Source organism: Anastrepha obliqua, chromosome 3 (genome assembly GCF_027943255.1).
Source record: "Anastrepha obliqua isolate idAnaObli1 chromosome 3, idAnaObli1_1.0, whole genome shotgun sequence".
NCBI classification, from domain to species: domain Eukaryota; kingdom Metazoa; phylum Arthropoda; class Insecta; order Diptera; family Tephritidae; genus Anastrepha; species Anastrepha obliqua.
The window spans coordinates 60,728,970-60,753,179 of record NC_072894.1 but is presented as its reverse complement, the minus strand read 5'-3'; the positions used below and the strand labels follow the sequence as shown (position 1 = coordinate 60,753,179).

The 24,210-nt window shown below is 36.0% G+C and overlaps 3 protein-coding genes, 1 non-coding gene and 2 pseudogenes across 4 annotated transcripts; 2 read left to right on the top strand and 4 right to left on the bottom strand.

Annotated features, from left to right (window-relative positions):
- Positions 1–4,461: 4,461 nt before the first annotated feature.
- On the bottom strand, positions 4,462–4,646 carry LOC129243205 (U2 spliceosomal RNA; annotated as a pseudogene).
- A 616-nt stretch (positions 4,647–5,262) lies between these two features.
- Positions 5,263–5,448, bottom strand: LOC129243165 (U2 spliceosomal RNA; annotated as a pseudogene).
- A 241-nt stretch (positions 5,449–5,689) lies between these two features.
- Positions 5,690–5,882, bottom strand: LOC129243333 (U2 spliceosomal RNA). The gene has a single exon (XR_008582300.1). It is a non-coding gene; the product is annotated as a U2 spliceosomal RNA (small nuclear RNA).
- Positions 5,883–10,134: 4,252 nt separating this feature from the next.
- Positions 10,135–15,859, bottom strand: LOC129241394 (PH domain-containing protein DDB_G0287875-like). The gene is made up of 6 exons (XM_054877682.1): positions 15,601–15,859; positions 15,392–15,536; positions 15,029–15,091; positions 13,004–13,081; positions 10,959–12,205; positions 10,135–10,893 (listed from the first exon to the last, which is right to left on the bottom strand). Exons 1-6 carry the CDS (start codon positions 15,793–15,795, stop codon positions 10,654–10,656), a joined length of 1,968 nt encoding a protein of 655 aa, XP_054733657.1. The 5' UTR covers positions 15,796–15,859; the 3' UTR covers positions 10,135–10,653.
- On the top strand, positions 12,958–14,930 carry LOC129241395 (uncharacterized). Its single transcript, XM_054877683.1, has one exon. The coding sequence runs from the start codon at positions 13,122–13,124 to the stop codon at positions 14,805–14,807; it is 1,686 nt and encodes a 561-aa protein (XP_054733658.1). The 5' UTR covers positions 12,958–13,121; the 3' UTR covers positions 14,808–14,930.
- A 2,570-nt stretch (positions 15,860–18,429) lies between the features above and the next one.
- On the top strand, positions 18,430–20,149 carry LOC129241071 (UDP-sugar transporter UST74c-like). Its single transcript, XM_054877222.1, has one exon. It carries the CDS (start codon positions 18,560–18,562, stop codon positions 19,622–19,624), a length of 1,065 nt encoding a protein of 354 aa, XP_054733197.1. The 5' UTR covers positions 18,430–18,559; the 3' UTR covers positions 19,625–20,149.
- Positions 20,150–24,210: the final 4,061 nt, after the last annotated feature.

The following is a 24,210-nucleotide window of genomic DNA, read 5'->3' as shown; positions in this document are numbered from 1 at the left end:
TGAAGTAAAAGAATAACTGTTTTACTAGGTCATCCAGTGAAATAAATCTATCTCGTTTTTTTACGCCGAACCAGCCTTTGAAATAGAAAGTAGTTGTTTAATGTTAACATGATTCTCATTCTCAAAACATTGTTGTAAACATTAAAATTAAAAAATGCTGCATTTATTTGCCAAATTTCCTTCGCAGAGCTAGCTGATTTTCTGGGAGCACAGTCTGGCTGGAAATATTCATTCCGAGAGGTATCAAATTTCTTTATGGACTTCTATGGCATTGTCTACAGTTCCCGTCACTATAAGTCTCTTCATAATTCTTTTTTCTAGCTGGATACAGCTTCCAGAGTAGGACATCTTTTTCAATACTACTTCGAGTTTCGCACTTGTTTCGCAACATCCAAAACACATCTTTTTTTGCTATTAAAATGGGGGATCAGCTTGCAGTTCAAATTGTACACTTTCTTATGACAATAATAACATTTTTTTTAGATATTAAATAAAGTTGCCCACATAATCGCGAGTAAACTACAATTAGCGATTCACTTCCAAAACTCTTCACTAAAATTTTCACTTACCGGTATGCATAAAAAAAAACTATACAATGATTTTTGCGAACTGGCGCGAGTTAACGGCATTTGTCATGACTAACATAGTCGAATTAGAATCAAATTTATGCCAATTTATGAACAATTTTGTAAGTCACTATATATCAGAAATTTGAAATTGTGAAGGCGAACGGACAAACATATTTGCAATACGAGATGTCTTATGAAATCTGTTACTCAATGTCCCGATATAGGTGTTTTTTATAGGATGCTATTTTCAAATATTTGATTTCGACTTGACAACAGCTTAATTCGATAACAAAATTAGCCATCACCAGCTATCAATCTACATCAAGAACGTAAGCGGAAATTCTCTTCCACAGAGGAGAAAAACAACGATTGTTCGAGGGCGGATCAATATTTCCGTGACTGTTTCTATTTCTGACCTCTTTACTGAAAAAGAAATACTGCTCCTGTCAAAAGGCATCTGTCAGTTGACTCCTGTCAAAATTTTAACGTGCTGCGTCAGTTAGTTTGTGTTTTACAGCTACCTTTATCAGACTATTCAGTAATTTGAGGGGAAAATGGAAAAAACTGAATTTCGTGTGCTTATTAAGCCGATTCACCCTTAGAAACCCACTGTTTCGACTGTTGTTTGGTCTCTGGTGTGTGGTGATGGATCCATGTTTCGCCCACGGTTACAAAACGGCGCAAAAACTCCTCCATATTGCGATTAAACAACGCCAAACCTTCCTGCGAAGTTGTTACACGATTGCGTTTGTGGTCGACTTTGAATTACTGGGTAGTCTGATAAAGGTAGCTGTAAAACATAAGCTAACTGACGCAGCACGTTCAAACTTTGACAGGAGTCAACTGACAGATGCCTGTTGACAGGAGCAGTATTTCTTTTTCAGTAAAGAGGTCAGAAATACAAAAGGTCACGGACTTATTGATCCGCCCTCGTAAAAACCGGTAGAAGAAACATATAAGTTGAGTTGGTTTACAATATTTTGTGCTGTCCAAAAGAATTACCATAAATTTATTTTATATGTCCAAGTTGTTTGCTGTTAAATTTTTCATTTTATCGTTCCTGACTATAAACTGCAAATTTCGAACCGGCTTAAACATACAAGATCAGGTTCCGCAAAACATAAATTTTTTGCCACTGCTTTGGCTAAAATTCCTTCAGTACAAAGTGAACGTCGCTCTTGCATCGAACTGTCACTCTGCTCTCTCAATTTTTGTGTTGTGGATAATTTGTTGGCATTAACGGACGCCAATAGAAATAGGAATAGGGATAACTACTACAAATTTTTGTGTTGTCGAACACGACTAATCTCGGCTTTAGTTACAATGAGTTTGGCATGCGACAAATGGTTAAGTCTAAGTGTAATTTCTAATTTCGACATGAATATGGCAGACTCCGAAAATCGTAGCTCTGCTCACGAAACTTACCGTGCGCTGCATTTTACGATGAGGCTGATTATTTTCCTTTTTACACAAGCAAAAGTTCCAGCTTTTGAGAAATAAAATTGAAAAAAACATTTAATTCATCAGTATCTACAAATTGCGCTTTCGAGTTGGACTACCCACATATTTTCGAAGATGATGGCGACCGGTCAATGGTGCAATTTTCGACAGAAATTTCACCAAATTTAATTTCGAAAGGAAATCGCTTAAAACTGGCTTTGCAAAGCTGCTAGGGACAACAGGAAATACAAGCTAAAGACAATGTTGTATTTCGCCGCGCGATAACCGCTATGTGTGAAATTTGGCGAAAAGTGATTTGGATTAATTCACCGCCTTACTCTGTATTAATAACCGGCGATCTGATTTGTTTCCCCAGATATTCACTTACAGTTGTCGTATTTATGATGAATTTCTTTTCTTTGTCGCCATAGCCAACTATCAAAAACCCACAAATCTTGCAGAATCTTTCCAATCTTTCAACCTACTCCTGTGTCAAAAACTGAGACTAAGTCGCCCATCAAGACTTACAAAATTATAATTTTTTTTTTGTTTTTTTTTTTTTTTTGACGAGCAAAAACTGTACTCCTCAATTGTGTACCATTATCAATTGTCCAGATGAGCATTTGTTGGCAAGAGAAATTCTCCGTTGAATAAGCTCGATACTATTAACGGTAGTAATGCTGGTTTTCAAGTAAACCAAAGCTTTAATACTTCTAAATTACAATTATCAGGAGTGACTTGGACACCGCGATGAGTGTGCATAAACTCTTTGTTGGATATCAGACGATTGTTCATCTCGGCCTCGTTTACCTCCAGACCCACTTATCCAATCTTGATCAACTTGAACGACACGGTTTAAAATAGTGCTGCACAATTTAAGGATAGGTTTGGTAAGCAAGGGATTGAACAGTTGGAAAATTCAGTTTGATGTCAAGCCTCAACAAAACGAACTGAGACAAAAACCACTTCCCGGAAACCAGAACATCGCAGTATGTAGTATTCAGTACAAGTATAGGAAATTTCATAATCTATTGAAGCCAATAATTCTGGCGAAAGTCTGAGCGGAGAAGGTCGATAGAGTATTTAAAGCTCACAGCTGTCAGCTTAACCAGTAAAAGGGATAGGGGACAGATAGGGATAGATTCCTGTGGAAATATCATACCGATTCCAATTTAAGTGGAATAGGTATGTAATGTTAAATTAATTAATAAAACTCCAATAAAATATTATATAATATTATATTATACTTTCGATTAAAAACTTTTTTTGTTTTTGTTAATTTCCAATTTTAAATAATGTTTTAAAACTAACACTTTAAAAAATCAAACCCACTTGACTAACCATAAAACCGTTTTTTAAATTATTTCCTTTACTGTGCTTATGACCACATTTGTTGCACTGTGCGCCGTGCCAACTCATTTCAATTGCAATTATTTTAAGTCGGACACTTGATGATGTAGCACATCGACAGCGACAATAGTTATGAGCGCCGGTATTTGCTGAAACGCATACGCTCAGAGAACGAAAGTCAAATAAGCGATAGCAATACGCCTGCGCGCTCACTTTGCAACTCACATTCAACTGTCTATGCAACAATACCAATAGCATTTATGGGTGACACCCATACACATGTGCATACATACATACATATAATGTGATTAAATGATGTACACCCTGTATTCTTCACTGTTCGCATGCTCCTGCCGTTTTTTATCAGCGAAAAATTATGATAAAGACAACGCCATTTAACAAGGCCACATACAAATTGAGTTGTTGTTATTGTAGTTGGTGGTTGTCTACGTACGGTCTGTTGCAAGCTGAACAAATCGTGTCCGTATGTGTAGTACTGTTGACTGTTTCGTTGACCGGTAAATTATAAATGGGTTAGCAAACGTAATTGCTTATACATACTTACATATGGAATTGCATACATACAGTGGCTGTCAATAATATTAAGTGGGCAAGCTAGCTTTATTAGCTCAATTCCCTATGTTTCGCTGTTTATTTTCAGATATAGAAAAGTAGCGATTATTTTCAAAAATACTATAGTTGAGCTATAAAAGAAAAACAAAAAAAAATACCAGTCTAACGGTTAGACTTGATAGAAGTGAAACCTTCCGTAAAACAAACTGAGAGAGAATAAGACGAAAGCAGCATTAGGAGCGGGATAATTATAGGTTCATTATAATATTGCTATAAAGTTCATATTTTATTTTCTTCATTTTATCATTATTCATCCTCAATGTTTTCAATTTCAACAAATGATACGAGTGGCTTATGATAGATAAAATATGATACAAATGCTTTGGTTTCGATGTTGTCAAAAAAAATACCCAAACGGACCGAAGAAACAGACTTACAAATTTCTTCCATTTTCGTCTACTTGTATTCATATAAAAATTTATGTCTCTTCCCACCAAAGCTAAATGTATTAGTATATTTCTTCTTGTATTTATTCAAGGCTGAAATCCCGGCGGTACTGCAATACCGGGTCAACCCGTGGCAGAGGTGGAGAGCAAGCCCCTAAAACACTCCGCCCATTTCCAAAAATTAGTTTAACGTTTGTTGTCCTCCGATGGAGGATCTATCAGATGTTAAGCTGATAACCGCACTACCTAGTCAATAGATTTAAATAATAAACCTAATAAACCTTTTGAGAATTACACTCTCACAAAAATTAATGTACGAAATGTTTATACCGATTCACTTAAACTGACTTTCAGTATCTAAACCAGTGCTGTCCAAAATGAAAAATGTGAGTGTATAAGTGAGAACGAGAGAATGGGAGCAGCCCAGTGGGAAATTTAAACCAAAATAAATAAATATTGGATTGGAGTAGAAAATTTTTGTGGGAGGAATCGAAATGCCTTTTGATATTATATCTATAGCTTCCTTTGAACGACTTGTAACATAAAAGGCATTGCAAGTCGCCAAAGGCATTTTCTAGCATAAAAAAGTTCTCACAGGGCATTGTATTGCATACATTAAGCGTCGCGGACAAACGTGGTGTTTATTCGTTGCTGGTTTGCTAACGACTGAACGATGGAGAGTAAGAATACGTGTCATCAATTGATGTATGGGATGGACTGCACTGATCTAAACCAAAAAACTGTTTTCAATAAATAATCAGAAATGTCCTACAATGCAAATTTCAAAAAAAAAAAAAAATTCCATTTTCGTCTACATATATTCATATAAAAATTTATGGCTCTTCCCACCAAAGCTAAATGTATTAGTATATTTTTTCTTGTATTTATTCAAAGCCGAAATCCCGGCGGTACTGCAATACCGGGTCAACCCGTGGCAGAGAAGGAGCAAGCCCCTAAAACTCTCCGCCCATTTCCAAAAATCAGTTTAACATTTGTTGTCCTCCGATGGAGGATCTATCAGATGTTAAGCTGATAGGAACAAATACCACACTACCTACTTCAATAGATTTTCTAATAAACCTTTTGAGAATTTACACGCTCACTAAAATTAATGTACGAAATATTTATACCGATTCACTTAAACTGACTTTCAGTATCTAAACCAAAAAACTGTTTTCAATAAATAATCAGAAATGTCCTACAATGCAAATTTCAAAAAACAAAAATTCCATTTTCGTCTACATGTATTCATATAAAAATTTATGGCTCTTCCCACCAAAGCTAAATGTATTAGTATATTTTTTCTTGTATTTATTCAAAGCCGAAATCCCGGCGGTACTGCAATACCGGGTCAACCCGTGGCAGAGAAGGAGCAAGCCCCTAAAACACTCCGCCCATTTCCAAAAATCAGTTTAACATTTGTTGTCCTCCGATGGAGGATCTATCAGATGTTAAGCTGATAAGAACAGATATCACACTACCTAGTCAATACATTTTAAATAATAAACCTAATAAAACTTTTGAGAATTACACGCTCACAAAAATTATTTATATCAACATATAATATAACGCTTCGTAACTAAATAACTTTTAGGCCAGCGACGACAGCATGGGGCGGTAGCCGAGCGGCTAGCAATGTGAGCTTCCGATCCAAAATCCTTGGTTCGAATCACAAAAAAAAATAAAAGTTATTTTTATTTAGTTCGTCGCTACTTTTATATCAACATATAATATAACGCTTCGTAGCCAAGTTGGTCGCTTTTTTCGTTTCACTTTTCCTCAAATCACTCCCAACGATTCTAAAGAAGTTTTCACTTCAAAAATGTTATTCATAACTTGAAACAAGAGTTCGATAACATCCACCACTATAAAATCGCTGAAGTTTTTGCAAAACTGGGCATCAGCAGCAAACTGACCAATTTGGTTATGGCCACCCAGGCAAACACTACCGAAAAAGTAGTAATCCAGCAATCTATCTCGCTTCCCTTTGACATTTTCTGTGAAGTCCAACTAGGCGACTCTCTCTACAACCGTTTTCAACTTGTTACTGTATTATTATATTAGGGATGAGGTAAAATTTGGCAATCTCTGGCCGATATGCCGATGAGTTCACGATAAACGTACGAAATAAGAAAACTACCTGCCCGCACTTTTTTCAACATCGAGAAAGGTGCTGAAACTGTAGAACCCAAAATAAATGCAGATGAAACTAAATATCTGAAGATTTCGCGCAAGGTGGAGAGAAGACATGGTAATTGGCACTTAGCGATTCAAGGGCGTACAATCGTTTAAGTATCTGAGCGTCACGATAAAAAACGACAACATCTCACACGACACAATACGAAGCAGGATTGTGGCAGGAAACAAAGCATTTCGCTCATACCAAACTATTAAAATCTAAACTTCTAACGAGAGATAGCAAAGTACATATGTACGTATATACTAGTCAATAATATACGACTGCAAGATGGTATCTAACGAATACGCTACAATGAAGAATTGTTGGTGCTATGTAATGCCGAGGATATCGTAAAATACGTCAAGTCCCAATAACTATGATGGTTGGTTACGCGCTTTAGAGATGACCGCCTCCGGAAATCAATCGTGTCATACGTCGTAACGCCTAAATCACAAGACGTCTAAAACTACCAGGCAACCCTTGAGCAAATTTACTGGGTGTTAAAAATTGGAGATGCATGGAAACGAATCGTAAAACGCCTCTCCCTCTAGACCCAACCTGTCGAAACAGCAAGTTTCCAGGGCCTACTGTTAGATGAGCTCGACGAAGACGTTCGGTGCTTTACATTATACGGACAGGATTTAGTATTGCTGCTACAATCCGTAATCCTTTTAACGCTTTTTAATCTGGCATGACAGTCCTTAGCAAAATCGATTTAATTGCTGCTATTAAATAGGTTCTCATAAAAACATCTGTGGGTCGAAGGCATCATCAGACTCTAGGCCAGACTTCAGGTCTAGGTCCAATGGAATTTGAGCCGAGGATTTCAGACGGCATTCTCGGCGAGTACTGAGTTTGCACTAGTCATTTCTAATATGTGTTACTTTTGCATTTCAGGAATAACTTTATTTCTGTCATCAAAGCTACAAATCAGTCCCTAATTCATCGAGTAAAGCTTTCAATTGTCGATGGTTTAACGACCGTCCCGGAAAGAAATTCACAATACAATACCATAACATGGTTTCGTATGGATTTCATACAATTATCTGGATGCTCTTAACAGGTCCCAACAAGTCTTTGTATCGGTATATTCTTTTCAGCAATCCTATTTTTCACTATGTTGTATAGGTCTTGCCCTCGCGTAAGAATTTTCGAAGCCAATTGTTTAGCAGTGCTTCCTTAGCACAAAAATCACCAAAAACCATTCTGATGAACGGTAGAACAATCAATAACATCTATCGAATCCTCCATTTGTAGCAAAAACGTGCACAGTTTTTACAGGAATTCTATTAATAGTCTTCTAGGAAAGACAACTTTGCAAGGCCCGAAACTCTCGAACAGCGGTTTGTCCATAGTTAATATTCTGTCCATCTATAGGGCAAGGCATTCACAGATGAAATGGAAGATTGTTTCTTTTTTCTCCGATTGTTGTTGTTGTTGTAGTAGAAGCAGCATAAGCATTCCCCATACTTACATACGGGGAATGCTGCTGGAGTGACAGTCCTTGGCCTGATATAAACCCGGGTCGTTTCGGTAAAGTAGAACCGACTGTCGTGGAAACGCCTTTTTCTCCGGTCGTTTACAACTGTGACAGTATGCGTTGCGAGGGATGCCCATTTTGGCTGCTTGTTCTCCGACAGACCAAAAGCCAGTTATGACTGCCCTTAGTCTCCAGGCGCTCCGTCGTTTCATGTTTATCAATGTTGAAGAGTGCTTAAGGTTGTAGGTTGGCCATAACTTTCGGCTAATTTTGCACGTCATCTGGTATTTCCGTCTAAAATCCGCGATTCGGAGGTATTTTAGGGAAATTGTTGAATTGACAACACCTTATGGTGTGAATACCGATTCTACCAGATCGTTATTCATGGCAGATCCCCCTCTTGCCCGTTCATCTACTTTTTCGTTACCTTCAATGCGCCGATGTCCCCGGACCCAGATTAAGGTAACTTTATGGTTTTCACTCAAGATGGTAAAGTAGGAATAGCCTTCCCTACAAAACAACATTTTTTTCTGAATGGGCGAGTTGTACAGTCGCGATTCGGTTTGTTCTGTGTGCCTCAGACATGGTTATATCGCCTGTACCGCTCATCTGCAAAAGGTTGCTGTTGAATCTCTTGCTTGTCACTTTTGCCTCAAGGACTGTTTTTTAGCGACTGGTTCAATAAAAAACAGTCGTCTCTACGTTACCTGAATGACCGGGACTTTATCCAGCCAAGGACTTACATTTCGACAACAACAAAAACAAGGGGGCTAAACTTCATCAAACTATTTAAAATTTATTAATGATTTGTTGAACAGCCAAATATAATAAATATATAAATATTCATAAGAACTGTCGAAACATTTTTTGTTCACGCTATTTACATACAAGTACATATGTATGTATGCGTTTATTAGATTTTCAGCGACGTACATTTGTAACTGTTATGCGTAGAGCCAAATGGAATTTAAATGAATTCCGGAAGTTGTGGGGCAAAGTACGCAGTACGAAGTGTGTCTTTCAAACTTCACTTTGACAATGTCGCAACATTTTGGTTCAAGTTTACGTGACATTGTTTTGCTAAGTATTTTTAAATTTCGCTTAAATTTGCTTTTGGCACGAAATATTCAAATTTTTGTGCGTTTTACTTTTATAGTTTTTAATACGAAAGTAGTAATGGTTTTCCATATATCTACCCAAAGGCGCAAAATGATTAAGTACAAAACGAATGCAAGAAATGTTGAGGTAGAGGCAATCACAAAATTGAAGAAAATTATTGCCATGGTATAGTTGTTGTGTTGTTCTACCGTTATAGTCGAGGTGGGAGTGAAATACTTGCATAGATTTTGCCTGAGCACGCAAAAACCAATTCAAAGCTTTTCATTTTTTGGGTTTTTATTAAATGAATCGATTTTGTATTATATAATTATGGATTACTGTATGTATTTATTTTCTAACAGATCTATATATGTATACACATATATATATATATACTAGTGTATTTGTGGTGAAAATATTACTATTATGCCATAGATCATTAAATACATTCATTTTTATAATTACTAACAGTGGCGAGTAGGCGAATGGGTTGGTGCGTGATTACCATTGGGAAGTGCACAGGTTCGAAACCACGGGCACTAAACACCAATTCATAGGAACCGATTTTTTAATAGTGGTCGCTCCTCGGCAGACGCCTTCGTCCAAGGCGTACACCACAAACAAATAGGAGGAAGAGCTCGGTGAATATTTACAATGTTTTTCGAGTTTTCTTTGAGATTTTTTAATGGTGTTCATTCTTATACCAAAATTATATAAATCAAGCTTTCAAACTTTGTACAATATTTAGAAAAATTCAACAAATTTCCATCTAAATCTGAATTTTTAGAAAAATTACGAGTTTCCAGTTTTGTTTGTTAATTTATGTTATTGAATTTTGGGTATAATAGCGTGCAAGTTCCAGAAGGCTAGAGAATCGCTTAAATAAAACTATTAACTGTAATTATTTTTAACTTTTTTCTTAAAACGGTCTGCCCAATTTTCTTCTCCAAGAAATTCATTTATATATGGCATAAAGTGCAAAAAGGCGTAAGAAAAAAATATTATGAAAAATTTCAGCGATATTTTAGCCGCTTAAAATTGCACTTATTTTACTAAAATTTCATGAGCTGTTGCTGGGTAAGGTCCAGATTTCAAAATTTAGATAGAGATTTGAAACTTTTTCTAAATTTCGCTTTTCATTTATATAGTTTCATTCAAGGCGCATTCATTAAAGGTTGTGGCACCAACTACAATGTTCTGTACGTTTGATTGTCAAAGGAAAGTATTGGGAAACTAGAAAACAAATAATGAATTCGCCTTGTTTCATTCTGAGTTGACAACCACATGGACACGGCGAAAGAAAAAAAAGCAAATCAGCTGATTTACCAACACTACCTTTAATAGATTCGCCTTGGTTTCATTTATATAGTTTTGGCAAAATGAACAGTAATTACAAACCAAATAAATAAAAAAATTCTAGCTCGAGTAACATTGTAAATTTCAAAAAAAGTATCATGCACTCAGCTGTGCTCGCCACTGTATATGTTCTATTTCTACATTTTCTATTCTAGGCACCTATTACTGTTTTTTACGCTGCCGCATTGCCAGCAACTCTTTGTATTGCTCAATAGAGCCATCTTCGTGTTTGGAAGCGAAACTTGTACTCGATTTCTCCTTTACCTCAGACACTTTTTCGCGTTCCGAATCTTTTTTGGAGCGTTTGGACTTCTGGATATTATCACGTACACGTTTGCCTAGACGAGAGGTCGCCAAAACTTTACTCACTTTCGAACTCTTCAAATAGCGCGAATGCCATGACTATGAAAAAAAAAATTACAAAATAAAACCAAAAACTAAATTGTATGCTCATACTAAGTACTAACCTCTGAACTCTTTTTGTCACGTTCTTCTTCCTCACTAGAATCCAACGATATGACATCTGCATCTGGCTCCTCGCTGACATTATTTTTTTTCCTTTTGGGTGAAGTCGCAAATGACGATTTTGTGTTTGTATCTTCTTCCAGATGTTCAATCATTTCCTCCTCAAGATCACCACCTTCAAGTGATATGACATCATCATTTCTATCGTCCTCATCTTCGAGATTGAGTCCCATGTTTGCGGCCTCTGCTTTTGGCAATACGGTAGCCGATGATGCAGCTGCTGGATCAGTTGTAGCTGTTAATGGATCTTCTTGAGGCATTTTTTCAACTTCCACGGCTCTATTGTTGTCTGGCTTACTAGTTTCCACAGTGCCATCCTCGGTACCAACAATTTCTTTCGGGATCATGCTTGGCTTTATATTATCAGTGGGTGCAGTAGTGGTAGATGACACACCGATATTCATTTCATTATCGCCTTTTTCTTCGTCATTTTCAACTGGATTGTCGACTAATTCGCCTTCCTCTGGTTCAGTTATCTTACGTTGTCTTGAAGGTTTTTCGGTTTCAGGAGATTTCGGGGTACAGTCTTTCTTACCGGTATCTTCTTTCTTATTCATAGATTCAGATTGCATGGTTTTCTTTTTCCCCTTATGATCATGCTCTCCGTCGGAGCTATCACTGATTAGCAACGTTTCAGGTTCCGGTATTATTGGTATAACATCTGGTGTTGGCGAACGGGACTTCGTCTCTTTTTTCACCTCTTTTGTCGTGCTCACCAATGAGGCGGCATCCGTCTCATTGGTTTTAGATTTATTTTGAGTTTCGCTAATAACAGAATCTGATCCATTATTCTTAGAGCGATAATTTCTCTTCAACTTATTTGGGCTAGTTGTCTGGGGCTCATTTTCTTTAACCTTTGCTTTCGCATTGGAAGTTCTGGACGTGCCAGCAGCAGAGCTGGAAATCCCTTTACTTACTTTCGCAGTAACTTGCAGGCGTCCTTGCGAGGTGGAGGATGGTTGCGTCTTTTCTATCTCTTTACTTTTCTCGCTGGATTTGCGCCGGCGTTTGTGTTTATGCTCTTTAGACACTGCTCCGCTAGAGGAGTTTTGGTTGTTTTTTTTCTCAATATTCTCAGCATCCGAGTCTACTTCAATCTTTGTCACTGGCTCGAGTGCCAGTTGGGAGCGAATTGCACGCGCACGTGCTTGCAGTTCTAGTAGCTCCAATACACTTATCTGTCCATTATCTGCAATGAATGTTGGAAATATGTTACAGATTTTGCGTAATAAATTATATTTAGTACTTAGAAACTAATGATAAAAAAACTTTTTTGATTAAATAATTAAAAAATAGGTTTTTTTTCTAATCAAACAGTGTCATCGTTGGGATTGACCGACACAATGTGGGGTTCACACAATAAATGTTCCGCAAGCAAAGGTACCCCGTATGTAATTTACCACCTCTTCGGCCTTCGCACAACACTCCTTTCGTCCCACCCTGTTGAAACTGCCTTTCCTGGGACTACCGTTAGATAAGAGTGTCTACGGGGATAGGCGATTTCACCTCACCACAAATAACAACAAGAGGGAGCTCGAGTATTTTAACCTGGAAAAGCGTTTTTCTCGAAGCACAATTTTTTGCATTTGCTACCATCATAACGTGAAAACTATGTAGCGAGCATTGTAAAAAATTGATCGGTAACGAGCCCCGCCTAAATTGTTATAACTGGATGAACTTTGTTAAAAATTACAATTTTATTGTAATACTTTTGAAAGATTCTAGTTTTAAATGTGTATAATATTTAAAGTACCGTTTCATTTTTTTCTAGATGGCGTGAGCAATAGCTATGGTGGTAGCCTATTTTATAATTTGTTCTTCCTCACTGTACTTCCTTTTGCTAAAAATATTTTTTATAGTGTACCATGAAAGATTTACATATTCATGCATTCACTTAAATTCGATTTCTATTCAGTTTTTTGTCATTATTTGTTTGTCATTATTATTATAATTATTATATAATTTTCTCATAAATTTTGGTACTTACTTTCATCTTTTTCGGTTGAACTTTTTGTGGGTTTTTTGACACCAGTTTTACTATCAGATCCGCTGGCCTTTTTCTTTTCTAAAAATATAAATGAAAGTTTTAGTTTAATGCCATAATAATGGAATACAACAACGATAACGACAATCTGGACGCTGTTCCGTCAATGGAGGGCGAAGAAGATGACAATGAACGCGATTTCAAAGTGCTCTTGAGTGATAACCAAAGCCTGATGAAGCGTTTGCAAGAGTTTAAGAAAGCATGCGATGAACATGAAAAACATGCAGGTAAACGTTGCAAACGTCGCTACTACAATCTTGGCCTAATGGCGCGCATTGTTATGGAAACTACCGACGATGAGCTAAACAGTCTATTGAAAAATGGTGTGCGCACATTTCTTATCGATACAGTGACTAGCAGACGTAACGAATTCGAACAGATCCTTATACGTACAAAAACCATAGTTGATCAATTCCAAGAAAAGGAGCCAAAATTTCAACTTCCAATCGGAATAGCATTACAATTTCAGGGTGACTGCTGTCGAATAGGACGTTTACGTAACAATTGCTCGGTTTTGCTACATCGCAGTGATGTTATGTCATTAACACTGGACGAATCGTACCGCTATTGCAGTTATCGGGAGATCGCTTACGTAATAAATTTAAAGTATTACTTCAAAACATTAAAACTGGGCGATATAATATCAATCGGCAATGAAGTGAAGGGAAAAATTGTGAAAAAACTTAAGAACAACGTGGCAGTGATAATTGAAGATGCCGGCATAATTAATTCATACGAATATATCGAGATACCAAATCAGTGCTATACATTGTCAGACGAAACGTTTCCCGACATCTTTATGGACGATTTGCAACTGGCGATGCAGGCAAAAGCTGACTTCCTTGTATTGCCGCGCGTTCGTTGCAAGCCATTCCTTCGTGCTTTGCGTCAAAGTCTCAAGGATGATTTTGATTTTAAACTGATTGGCACAATAGATCTAGAATTCATTAGTTCAAAGATGCTCGACTTAATGGGGACCGTTAAGCTACTTGATTATGTTTGGATACAAGATATGTTTAGTGCTACTGCTTCATTACAAAACCAAATATTTACCAATTTAATACCTTTGGCGAAATGTTTAAAAAAGCCTATTATAGGCACAATACCGCTGGAGCGTTGTAGCGACTTTAAACGATTTGAAAACCATGATTTTCTTTGGCGTATAGATACAATATTTATACAAAAGAGTACTTGGTGTAACAAATACCCACTGATCGTAAAGAAATTGTTGCCGCTAAAGGATTTTCACAGGGCTGTAGTTGAGAATACAGCGGCTTTAAAGAGTATTTTATCTTCATATCAAAGCATAGTTAATTTCATCATACGTACGATCAGTTCAGTAGAATGTCAAGCGATAGTAATGCACAGTAAATGCGAAACTGCTGCTGTGGCACTGGGGCGTGTGGAAATTTACTGCCCCGTTTTTATGATGTTGCCCTTTGATGATATTGAGGAAAATGAATTTCAATGTAAACTGAAATTGGCCAAGGCACTGAACATGCGGCGTAATTTGCGTGGAATTATGTATTCAAAGGAAATGAATGAGGGTAATCTCAGCCCTATCGAATATGGCATCGAGTACGGACGTAGTACTGGCTTACTGGAAACTGGTGATTTTGTAATTACACTGGATGTTTGTAAGGAAGATGAAGATGGCATACACTTTGGTATTAATGAAGATGTTGTCATACTGCGCGCTTTCTATTTACAACCAGCTCCGATTGCTGAAAAATTCATGTACTCTTAAACGAGAAAACTCACAGTAGCAGTAATATATGTATGTAATTTTTAATATTTATTATGGAAATTGTTTATGAATTTCAGCCAAATTCGGTATTCAAATTTGTAAATTGCTATAAATTATAAAGCTAAGAATTTTAACTAAAAGTAAATACATAATATATATAAATATAGCGTTTCCAAAACTAGAAAAAACAATACTCAAGGAAGCATAATGTTTTAACTTACTTGCATTGGAGGATGCACCTTCTATTTCACTGTCTGAAGAGATCTCCTCAAGTGAGATGTGTTCTATAATATAGATTTAGTTATAAAGCGAAACAAAAATTGGAATAAGTAAAGTATGCGCACAGTTTCACTAAAAACAAAAACCAAAATGTGATTCGATAAAAGTATTTATGCTGATTGCAAAGGCTTTGTGAGAAATTAAAGTTTTTAAAAAGCGTAAGAGGTATCTTTGAATTACAATATCACCTCCACTTTAAGTTTTCGCAAAAAATGTTAGTTCCGTTGTATTCAGCATAATACCATTCCATCGAAAAGATGTGTATTCTTTATTTATACCCAAAAACTTAACTTTTTTCAACTCACCTTCTTGGTGCTCGACATCGGAATCGCCGGATGACTCTGTGTCTGTTGGACATTTTGTGGCATTTATTATGGACAGTAATCGTTTTGTAGATATACCCAGCAATTCGTTCAAACAGTGCTCTTCAATTTCATCCATACCTTTGCTCTGAATATATTTGAGATAAGTTTGGTAAATATGTACCTAAGTAAGCAAAAGCAAAAGCAAATACCTTGAGAAAATCCGGAGCCAAGTTTGTAATAGTTTTTGGTTTAAGTGAGCCAAAGACTTGTTTGACCAATTCAAGTCGATCATCTATGTAGTGCGACATTGGATGAAGAGAGCGATCTTCTTCGGTTTTTTCTTTTTTAATTTTGATCGGTTTGGGTATTTTGCCCGTCTTTACTTTTTTCTTCGTTTTATGCATTTTAAATAAAATATTTTGATTTATTACCAACAAATAAATACACTAAACTTCCCGCAATGAGTATTCTACAGATTTTAGTCAGCTGTTGACACATTAGAAAAAAAGATGAACATAAACCCTTAAACAGAATTACAGCGGATAGCGAGCCAAACATTTCATAGCATAAATTGCGGCGGGGCGAATTTCTTGTCATAAATTACTTTTTCGTCGGCAAAATAAAAACATATATTTTCGTTCCTTCTTCGATTGAAGACTCAAGTTTGTTTTCTGATCACTAGATGATTATTTGTTTGTTTATAAGCCACAGCAAAAAAAAACCCGCAAAACGTCAATAAGCTAGAAATAGTTTTTTTGCTTTAACAATGCGCTTCAACGAATTGCTCCACAAATACAACAAACGAAAAGATTTCTCCACAAATTTAATTTTTTTGGAACCTCAACTGAAAACCGTCGCAATTGGGTGTAACCGACCAAATTTTCCAACGGAAGTGGATCGGCTGATCACCAGCCGTCAATCCGCTGTCCCCCTACAATTCTGTTTCGGATCCAAAAGGAAAGGTGGATAAATTCGCCTTCGTAAAATAAACAAGCAAGGCGAATTGAATACTGAAGGTAGCCAAGGCCAGTTGAGTACTTAAGGTGGCTACATTTAAGACCAGTGACTTTACTCTGACGTCAACTCTTTACGCAATCACAACAAGCGAATTGTGAAAATTCGGTGTATGACTAATGCAAACGAAGTGCCGCGTATTTAATTGTTAAAGCACAAATGAATATAAAGCCTCCAAAAGCCGTTTTTATGCGAAAAACGCCGTGGCTAGAAAGTATGTGTGTGTGCGTATAATTTCCTGGGTTTGGTTGTTCCCGTTGCTTTCGCCTATTATTCTTTTTCAGAAACAAGTAATTTTCCCCTTCCTAACTAACGAAAGAAAAGAAAGAAAGATATGTTTGTGAAAATTCCGCGAACGGCTTTGTAATGTTTTGATTTGTGACACAAATGAATATAAAACCTCTAAATACATTTTTTTCGCGTTTTTATGCGGATGGCATCGGTTCAAGAAAGTTTATGTGTATATGTATATAGTTTATTGTGTTTGGCAGTTTATATTGCTTTCACCTACTCCTCCTCTTCACAAACGTGTTGGTTTGGTTATTCATGGACCCTGACGACACAGCGAATTCGGAGGGTACAATCTTGCATTCTATCATACTACGCATATGACTGACTTGATGTATAAAACGAACCGTGGTGTCACGATGAAAGTTTTGCCACACATAAATATGATAAACACAAGAAACAGATGTTCTTGTCGTGAAAGAAAATATTGTATTTCGTTGTGTATAAACAGGTTTTTGTTGATTGTGACTTTGAAGACAACCTGCTTAAGCCTAGATTTTGCTCTACTCTTGAAGCTATTATCAAAAAGATAAGGGTGCATTTAAATTCCATTTATTTTCTGTATTTAATTTGATATAATAAAAAATACCATCAATAAAAATTTGCGCGATACCAAGTTGTTCTACTTTAAGCAATGGTAATTTTTACTGGTGTAGCGGCAGGCTATTGACCTACTCTGTCAGAAATCAAATAATAGATTTACGAAACCAGCGCAAGACTGAATCTTGTCGAGGCCCTATGCTCCCGAGAGGAGTGAACAAGGAAAACAAATTTTACTGGTGCCTTCGACTCAAATACACATAATTTGTTTTTTTTGCCAGTCAAATTTATTACCGCAACGATCCCACTGTAGCGGGCCTATAAAAGATAGAGCTCTCCGAATTCGCTGTGACGTCAGGCTCCAAGAATATACAAAAAAAAGGGTGAGAAATTAGTTGTTTGTGAAGAGGAAGAGTAGTCGAAAGCAAAAAAAAGATCAAGCAGAAGAAACTATATACCCACAAAACATATTTCCTTGCGACGGCGTCATTCGCATAAAAACGCAGGAAACCTGCATCCAAAGGAATTTTTACAATTCGATATTTCACAATTTAACATCCTTCACTAAGTTTTCATTAGTTTCTTTAGTTTAAATGTCACAAATCTCAATATCGCCAAGCCATTCACTGAATTTTCACATACATAACATTTCTCCTGCTTTTGTTTGGTTTGTATTAGAAAGGATTCTGACGTCAGATTTGTCAAAATCGCGAAAAATTTATTTCCAGTCTTAGGCATTCAATTCGCCTTGACTAATATCTGAAGGCCAAACTGGTAAAGGAACAGACTAGTTTCTAAATAGATTTTAACATATCTGTTCCTTTACAACAGCTGATTTTATTTGTGATGTGGTTTATTGACTATTCATATTTGTTTAAATTTTAGCTTAGCTTAAACTAATTAAACCTAATTGTAAGGTAAGTTTGGTTTAAATATTGAGTGTTTCCACAAGTAAAGTCCATTTATTAGTTAAAAGTATGTTGCTGATTTTGCTCATGGAATTTTGCTTATCTGTCGCGCATTAATTTTTCTGACAGCTCGTATCAGCATTTGCTGTCAGCTGTGAATTCAGTAAAATCGCCACTGTCAAAATTGTCATTAAGGTTTTTTTTGGTGGTTCCATAGTTAAATTACATAGCAAAGTTATAACAATTGCATTATAAAACCATTTACTTTTTTTTACAAAATGTGGCATATTTAACTAACTAACTGGCTATGGTATCGCAGTAAAATAAGTTGAAGTTTGTGTAGAACAAAAGACTGTAATTCCAAAATAAGAATTGCTTGTATATAGCACATAGTGATTTGCATCAAACCCTCATTGCGATGGGGACACAAAGCAGTGAGGACAAAAACACTACGCTTGAGCTATCGACCAACAGCAGCAATGATAGTACAGCAAGCGTTAATTCGAAGGAGCTGCGTCAGCAAGATGAGAGCACGTTGTTCGTCAAGAAAATCGGCAGTGCTCTGTTCTATGGAATGGCCTCGTTTATGATAACCGTTGTGAACAAGACTGTTCTTACGTCGTATCTGTTTCCTTCGTTTCTGTTCCTCAGCCTGGGTCAGTTGTCGGCCAGTATTGTAGTGCTTGGACTCGGTAAACGGCTGCGTTTGGTAACGTATCCACCATTAAAGCGAAATACATTTATGAAAATTTTTCCACTACCACTGATTTTCCTCGGAAACATGATGTTTGGGTTAGGTGGCACAAAAGAACTAAGTTTACCAATGTTTGCTGCATTGCGTCGCTTTTCAATATTAATGACGATGTTACTGGAATTGAAAATACTCGGTGTCCGACCTTCATTTGCAGTGCAAGTCAGTGTATACGCTATGATTGGTGGTGCATTACTAGCAGCTTCTGATGATCTTTCATTTAATATGAAAGGCTACACTTTCGTAATGATAACTAATGCGCTGACTGCCTCGAATGGGGTGTATGTAAAAAAGAAGCTCGATACTTCAGAAATCGGCAAATATGGACTGATGTTCTATAATTCACTTTTTATGTTCACACCAGCACTAATTGTTACTTATCTCACTGGCGACCTTGAAAAATCGCTCGCCTTCAACCAGTGGAGAAATCCCTATTTTGTTATACAATTTCTAATGAGTTGCTTCATGGGCTTCATATTATCATATAGCACAATACTTTGCACGCAATACAATTCTGCTCTTACAACAACAATTGTCGGCTGTTTAAAGAATATCTGTGTAACATATTTGGGTATGTTCATTGGCGGTGACTACATCTTCTCGTGGCTTAATTGTATCGGAATTAATATCAGTGTGTTTGCAAGTTTACTTTACACATACATAACATTCAGACGGAAGCAAGCACCTGATAAGGAACTGTTGATACCAACAACCAGAGGAATAGCGGTGTAGTACATTAAAAATGTACTTGTAGATAATAATAGTAGCGTATTCTGCGATAATATTAATGATTGAATCTTAACGAAAAACGAAACGGGCAATATGACGCAAAATTTAGAAGAAGCTAGCGGATATTTAGAGCTAAATAAAATAGGTTATATAATAATATTAAGACACGGCATTGAAAATATGCTTACATTGATAATTGTATGTACTTGTAAACATGTATGTAACTGTATATTGAATGTAGTTTTTAAAAAATTACCAAAGCCATAGTTATACAATTGTATGTGTAACATTGAATTTTATGTTCCCATTTCGGGTAGGGGAAGCAATTTATTTCTAAATAAGTAGTGGGTGTTTAAAATAAGTGCATGCAACAAAAGTGTCATAGTCACTAGCTCACCAACGAGCAACGTATGTAACTTTGCTATTGATATAAGAAACAAAAACGTAATAGTATTATAAAAAAAATGATTTAGTTTTGTAAAACTTTGAAAATTCTATTGTGATTTTGTATATTTCTCAAAAAAAAAGAAAAAAAAAAAATAAATAAAGTATTTTGCAAATAATGAGATAACTGGATTATGACTTTATTTCTAGGGCTGCACGGTAGTCTCGTAAGAACTTCATTTTGTTCGTACAGATAAGACACCCCGAAGATGTCATCAAACTTCTGCATTTCGTGCATTTTTAGAAAATGTGACAGCGCAAGTTCCTATTTAAGTTATTTAGTATTGATTAAGGCGAAATTTAAAAAATAAAATCTTTGGTAATTTGTAGATACGTTTTGAGAAGAGTTTAGATTATTCTTATGGTTATCATTAGAACTCAATAGAGTGTAAAAAGTTGCTTCACCCAACTCCCCAGCAGTTGTTTTAATAAGTCGTATCCATTTGCGCAATGTTTTTTATTTGTACCTCATTTTCGTAAGCACTTTTTAAACATTGACGGGTTTATTTAGCTGAACTATCGTTAATACATACATTGCTATGAATAATTATAAACTCAAAGCAATTTTTGTTTGTATTTTTATTATAGCAGCTATTAATAAATAATATAATGTTGTTTTAAAAACAAAAACTCAATGTATTTATTGATTTTTCAGTTTATTTAAAAAATATTTACTCTTTATGTTTACAATCTTGCCATTAATAACAAACTCAAAATAATTTGTATTATTACTGGTAGTTACTGGTATAGCGGCCTTATTTGTGATAGCGGCCTTATTTGTGATAGCGGCCAGTAATCGACGAGGAAAACTTTCAACAAGATTTTTAATAGCGTCAGCAAACATTTATTTTCACGCGAGCTCGAAACGTGTAATGCCAATAAAATTGTCCGAAAGGAACTGCTATTAAGTTTTAAATTAGTGGCAGTATAAAAAAAAAAATCCAAAAAATCATGTACCTAAAAAAAGTTTGTCGTTACTGAGTTCATAATTGTTCGCAAGATACATCAGCAAAAATTAACTTTTTGCTTAAATAATAGAAAATTCCAGTTACTCAATAGCGCCTTATCAGCAAAATTATCATTTGTTGTTGTAGCAGAATAAGCTTTCAACATTCATGTGAGGAGTAAGTGGCCGGATCGAAATGTGAGTTGCTCCGGTAACAAGGAATGGCATTCTATTTTTTACAGTAGATTATAAAAAATCTATACCTCTGCATGCCTTAAGAGTTAAAAATATCGATGAGTTTATAATTTTTCGCAGCACTGTATATTTGATCGTATACTGATACATATTGAGGAAAACAAATAATAAACAAATTAACTCTAATTAGCTAGCTCAGAAAATTTGTGTACTTAGTCCTGCCATAAGTTCTGTGACAAGTTAAGTCCATTATAGATAAGAAATTATAATACTTTTTTAATGAAACATTTTAAATTTTCATTCGAAATCGTCACCATTTGCTTTTACACAAGCCTTCTAACGATTAGGCCATTCAGCTATTGCAGCACACAGCACGGTTTCCATGGATATTGAGTCGCTGCTCAAATCAAAGATTAAGACTCTCCAATTTTCTGTGAGGTCTGCGACAGGCCATTGTCTCCAATTCCGACTACAAACTGTAGTCCAATGGGTTCAGATATGTACTTCCAGACGGCCATTCTGTTGCAACTATGAACCCACGGATATTGTTTTTTAGCTACTGCTGGGTGGTTTTTGCCTTATGGGCTGGAGCGGAGTCTTGCTGAAAGATCCAACGCTCTCCATTGAAGAGAGAGAAAGCGGCACATTTTTGCCCCGGTCTTAACCTCTTTTTCGCAGAAATGCAGAGAGGTAACGCCTTTACAGGACACTTCCCACCAAAGCATTACGGGGGCTGGATGGTGGCGACGGTAAACCTTTGGTACAACATTTTTTGTGTCTTTAGAAGCTTTAGCATAGATTTTGTCGTTTTGCCTATTAAAAACTTCTTCAACAGTGAATATAATACTTTCATGGCCGTTGACCGCGTGCCACCGAAGAAGTTTTTTGTATCTGTCGAGTCTAATTTCTTTCAAGTGCGTTGTCAAAAGATTACTAGTTGAGCGACGGAAGGTTTTCATGTGGATATCATCTCTAATAAGTTTGAACATGGATCTGGGCGATACATTAATTTCCCTGGGAATGATTTTCGGCTTTCTAAGGTGATTTCTGCGAATTTTTCCTTGAACTGCTTTTATGGTTGCACTGGATGGAACCACGCTATGACAACCACTTTTTCTGTTTGTCACTTCATACGTTTGGGAAAAACGAGTGATTGTGCGGTAAACAAACATTCTCGAAATATTAAGTTTTTTCAGCAATTCGTAAATCTCACTTGCACCTTTACCCCACTTATGCAATGCCATCACTGCAATGTGATTTTCTTTAGCTCCCCACTCCATTGTTAACAAGCGAAATTTGCCATGAAACTGAGTATAATTTATGAGTAGACGATGCATGCGAATAAAAGCAACAATAACGGCACTTTTTCTGTGAATTTGTTCTCGCCATATGCATTGTAAAATTTGTCACAGAATTTATGGCAAGACTAAAATATTTAAATTTTCAAACGAACTTATTTAAAAACTTATAATAATGTAAATAAATACAAACATGTGAAAACGTTAAGAAATTAATTAATATCAGATATTATTTTGAATTAATTTTCCTTGGTTGTTCAGCCAACAACATACACACTTACATACATATGTTTTTATTCTTAGTTTTGTGACGGCATTAAATGAAATATTTGCTTACATCCGCATCTCCGTAAACATATAGACATACTTATATGTACATACACATGTGGCACATGATTATGCACCATTGAGTATGCTGATGTTTTGATGTTTTAGGCTAAAATACTCGAACGGGTACATACTTAACTTTCAACTTGACTCTCGGTCACTATATTGAGACGCCTACTTTTATACCCGCGTCCACTTGTGTACAAAGGTATTATAATTCTGTTCATTTAACGGTAATATATTCATAAATTACCATTATAAGAGAAGTGGCCGTGGTTATTGACCTATCTCTTTTCTATACAAAACTACCTTGGATAAAGAGCAATGTGTGCACCAAGCTGCATTGAACGCAGATGGACATTACTAAATCGACTTCTCTCTTCATTTCGAGCACTTTGGTATAAATTAAAATATATTTAACGGAAACGAATTTAAATAAGATTGCAATAGTCACCCAAAACAATTTATCAAATGCAAACGCTCGATTCATTATTGAGCACCAACAGATGTTGCCGTAATAGTTAAAAAATATTCCAGATACCGGCTTTTTAGCAAATTCATGATATTCATCGCATATCAACGTATAACAAATCCCATTGACGCCGAAGTGCAAATATACTTGCATATGTACCATTCATATGTACAGGTGCTTCACAGCCAGAATGATGCAGTAAAATTTGCAAGCCAACTAATTTCGCGATATTTAGTATAGTACAAAAAATAACGCAAACTAAAAAGACAAATCGCAGCAAAAATGACGCAGTCCTGAAAAGCATTAAAGCAATTAATTATTACTATTATTATTTATTTATAAAATCATAATTAAATTTATAAATTACTATGTTTACAGCACTAGCTACCAGGGCTATCGGCTAATAAAGCAATTAAAAAGCATATAACCATTACAATAATAAAAAAAATGAAGCTTATTATTAATATTTTGTAGGGCGCTTTTGTCAATAACATCTTGAAGTCTCTTTAGAGCCGATTCCACCAACTTCTTGGAATATTCAGAAGAAATATTTTTTTATTCCTCTTTGTAGGCCTTTTTGAGGAAAGACTTGTTTCGAAATATATTTTTCGCGATTCTCTTTATCTAGGACCAGTGCTGCGCGGATTTTGTTTTAGTAGCTCATAAAGGTGTCCAACTGTACAGTCTTTACTGTATATCAAAATACTCAGAATGAGGAGGGGAGTCGACTTAACCATGACAGTCTGTGCGAAAAAATTATTGTATTGTATTATATTTCATTTGAAATTGGTAGAAATATTACTTTTCATCTAAAGTAGGTTGATATTATATTATATAGGCGAAATAGGTCAACAACCACGCCCCTTTCCAAATAACGTTAATATTCAAAATAGCAAAAATCATGAAA

Coding starts and splice junctions, on each gene's coding strand:
- LOC129241395 (XM_054877683.1), top strand. CDS start 13,122: ATGGAATACAACAACGATAACGACAATCTGGACGCTGTTCCGTCAATG.
- LOC129241394 (XM_054877682.1), bottom strand. CDS start 15,795: ATGCATAAAACGAAGAAAAAAGTAAAGACGGGCAAAATACCCAAACCG. Junction 13,082..15,028: donor AGGTGCATCCTCCAATGCAA/GTAAGTTAAAAC, acceptor TTATATTTTTAG/AAAAGAAAAAGGCCAGCGGA. Junction 10,894..10,958: donor GTGACAAAAAGAGTTCAGAG/GTTAGTACTTAG, acceptor TTTTTTTCATAG/TCATGGCATTCGCGCTATTT.
- LOC129241071 (XM_054877222.1), top strand. CDS start 18,560: ATGGGGACACAAAGCAGTGAGGACAAAAACACTACGCTTGAGCTATCG.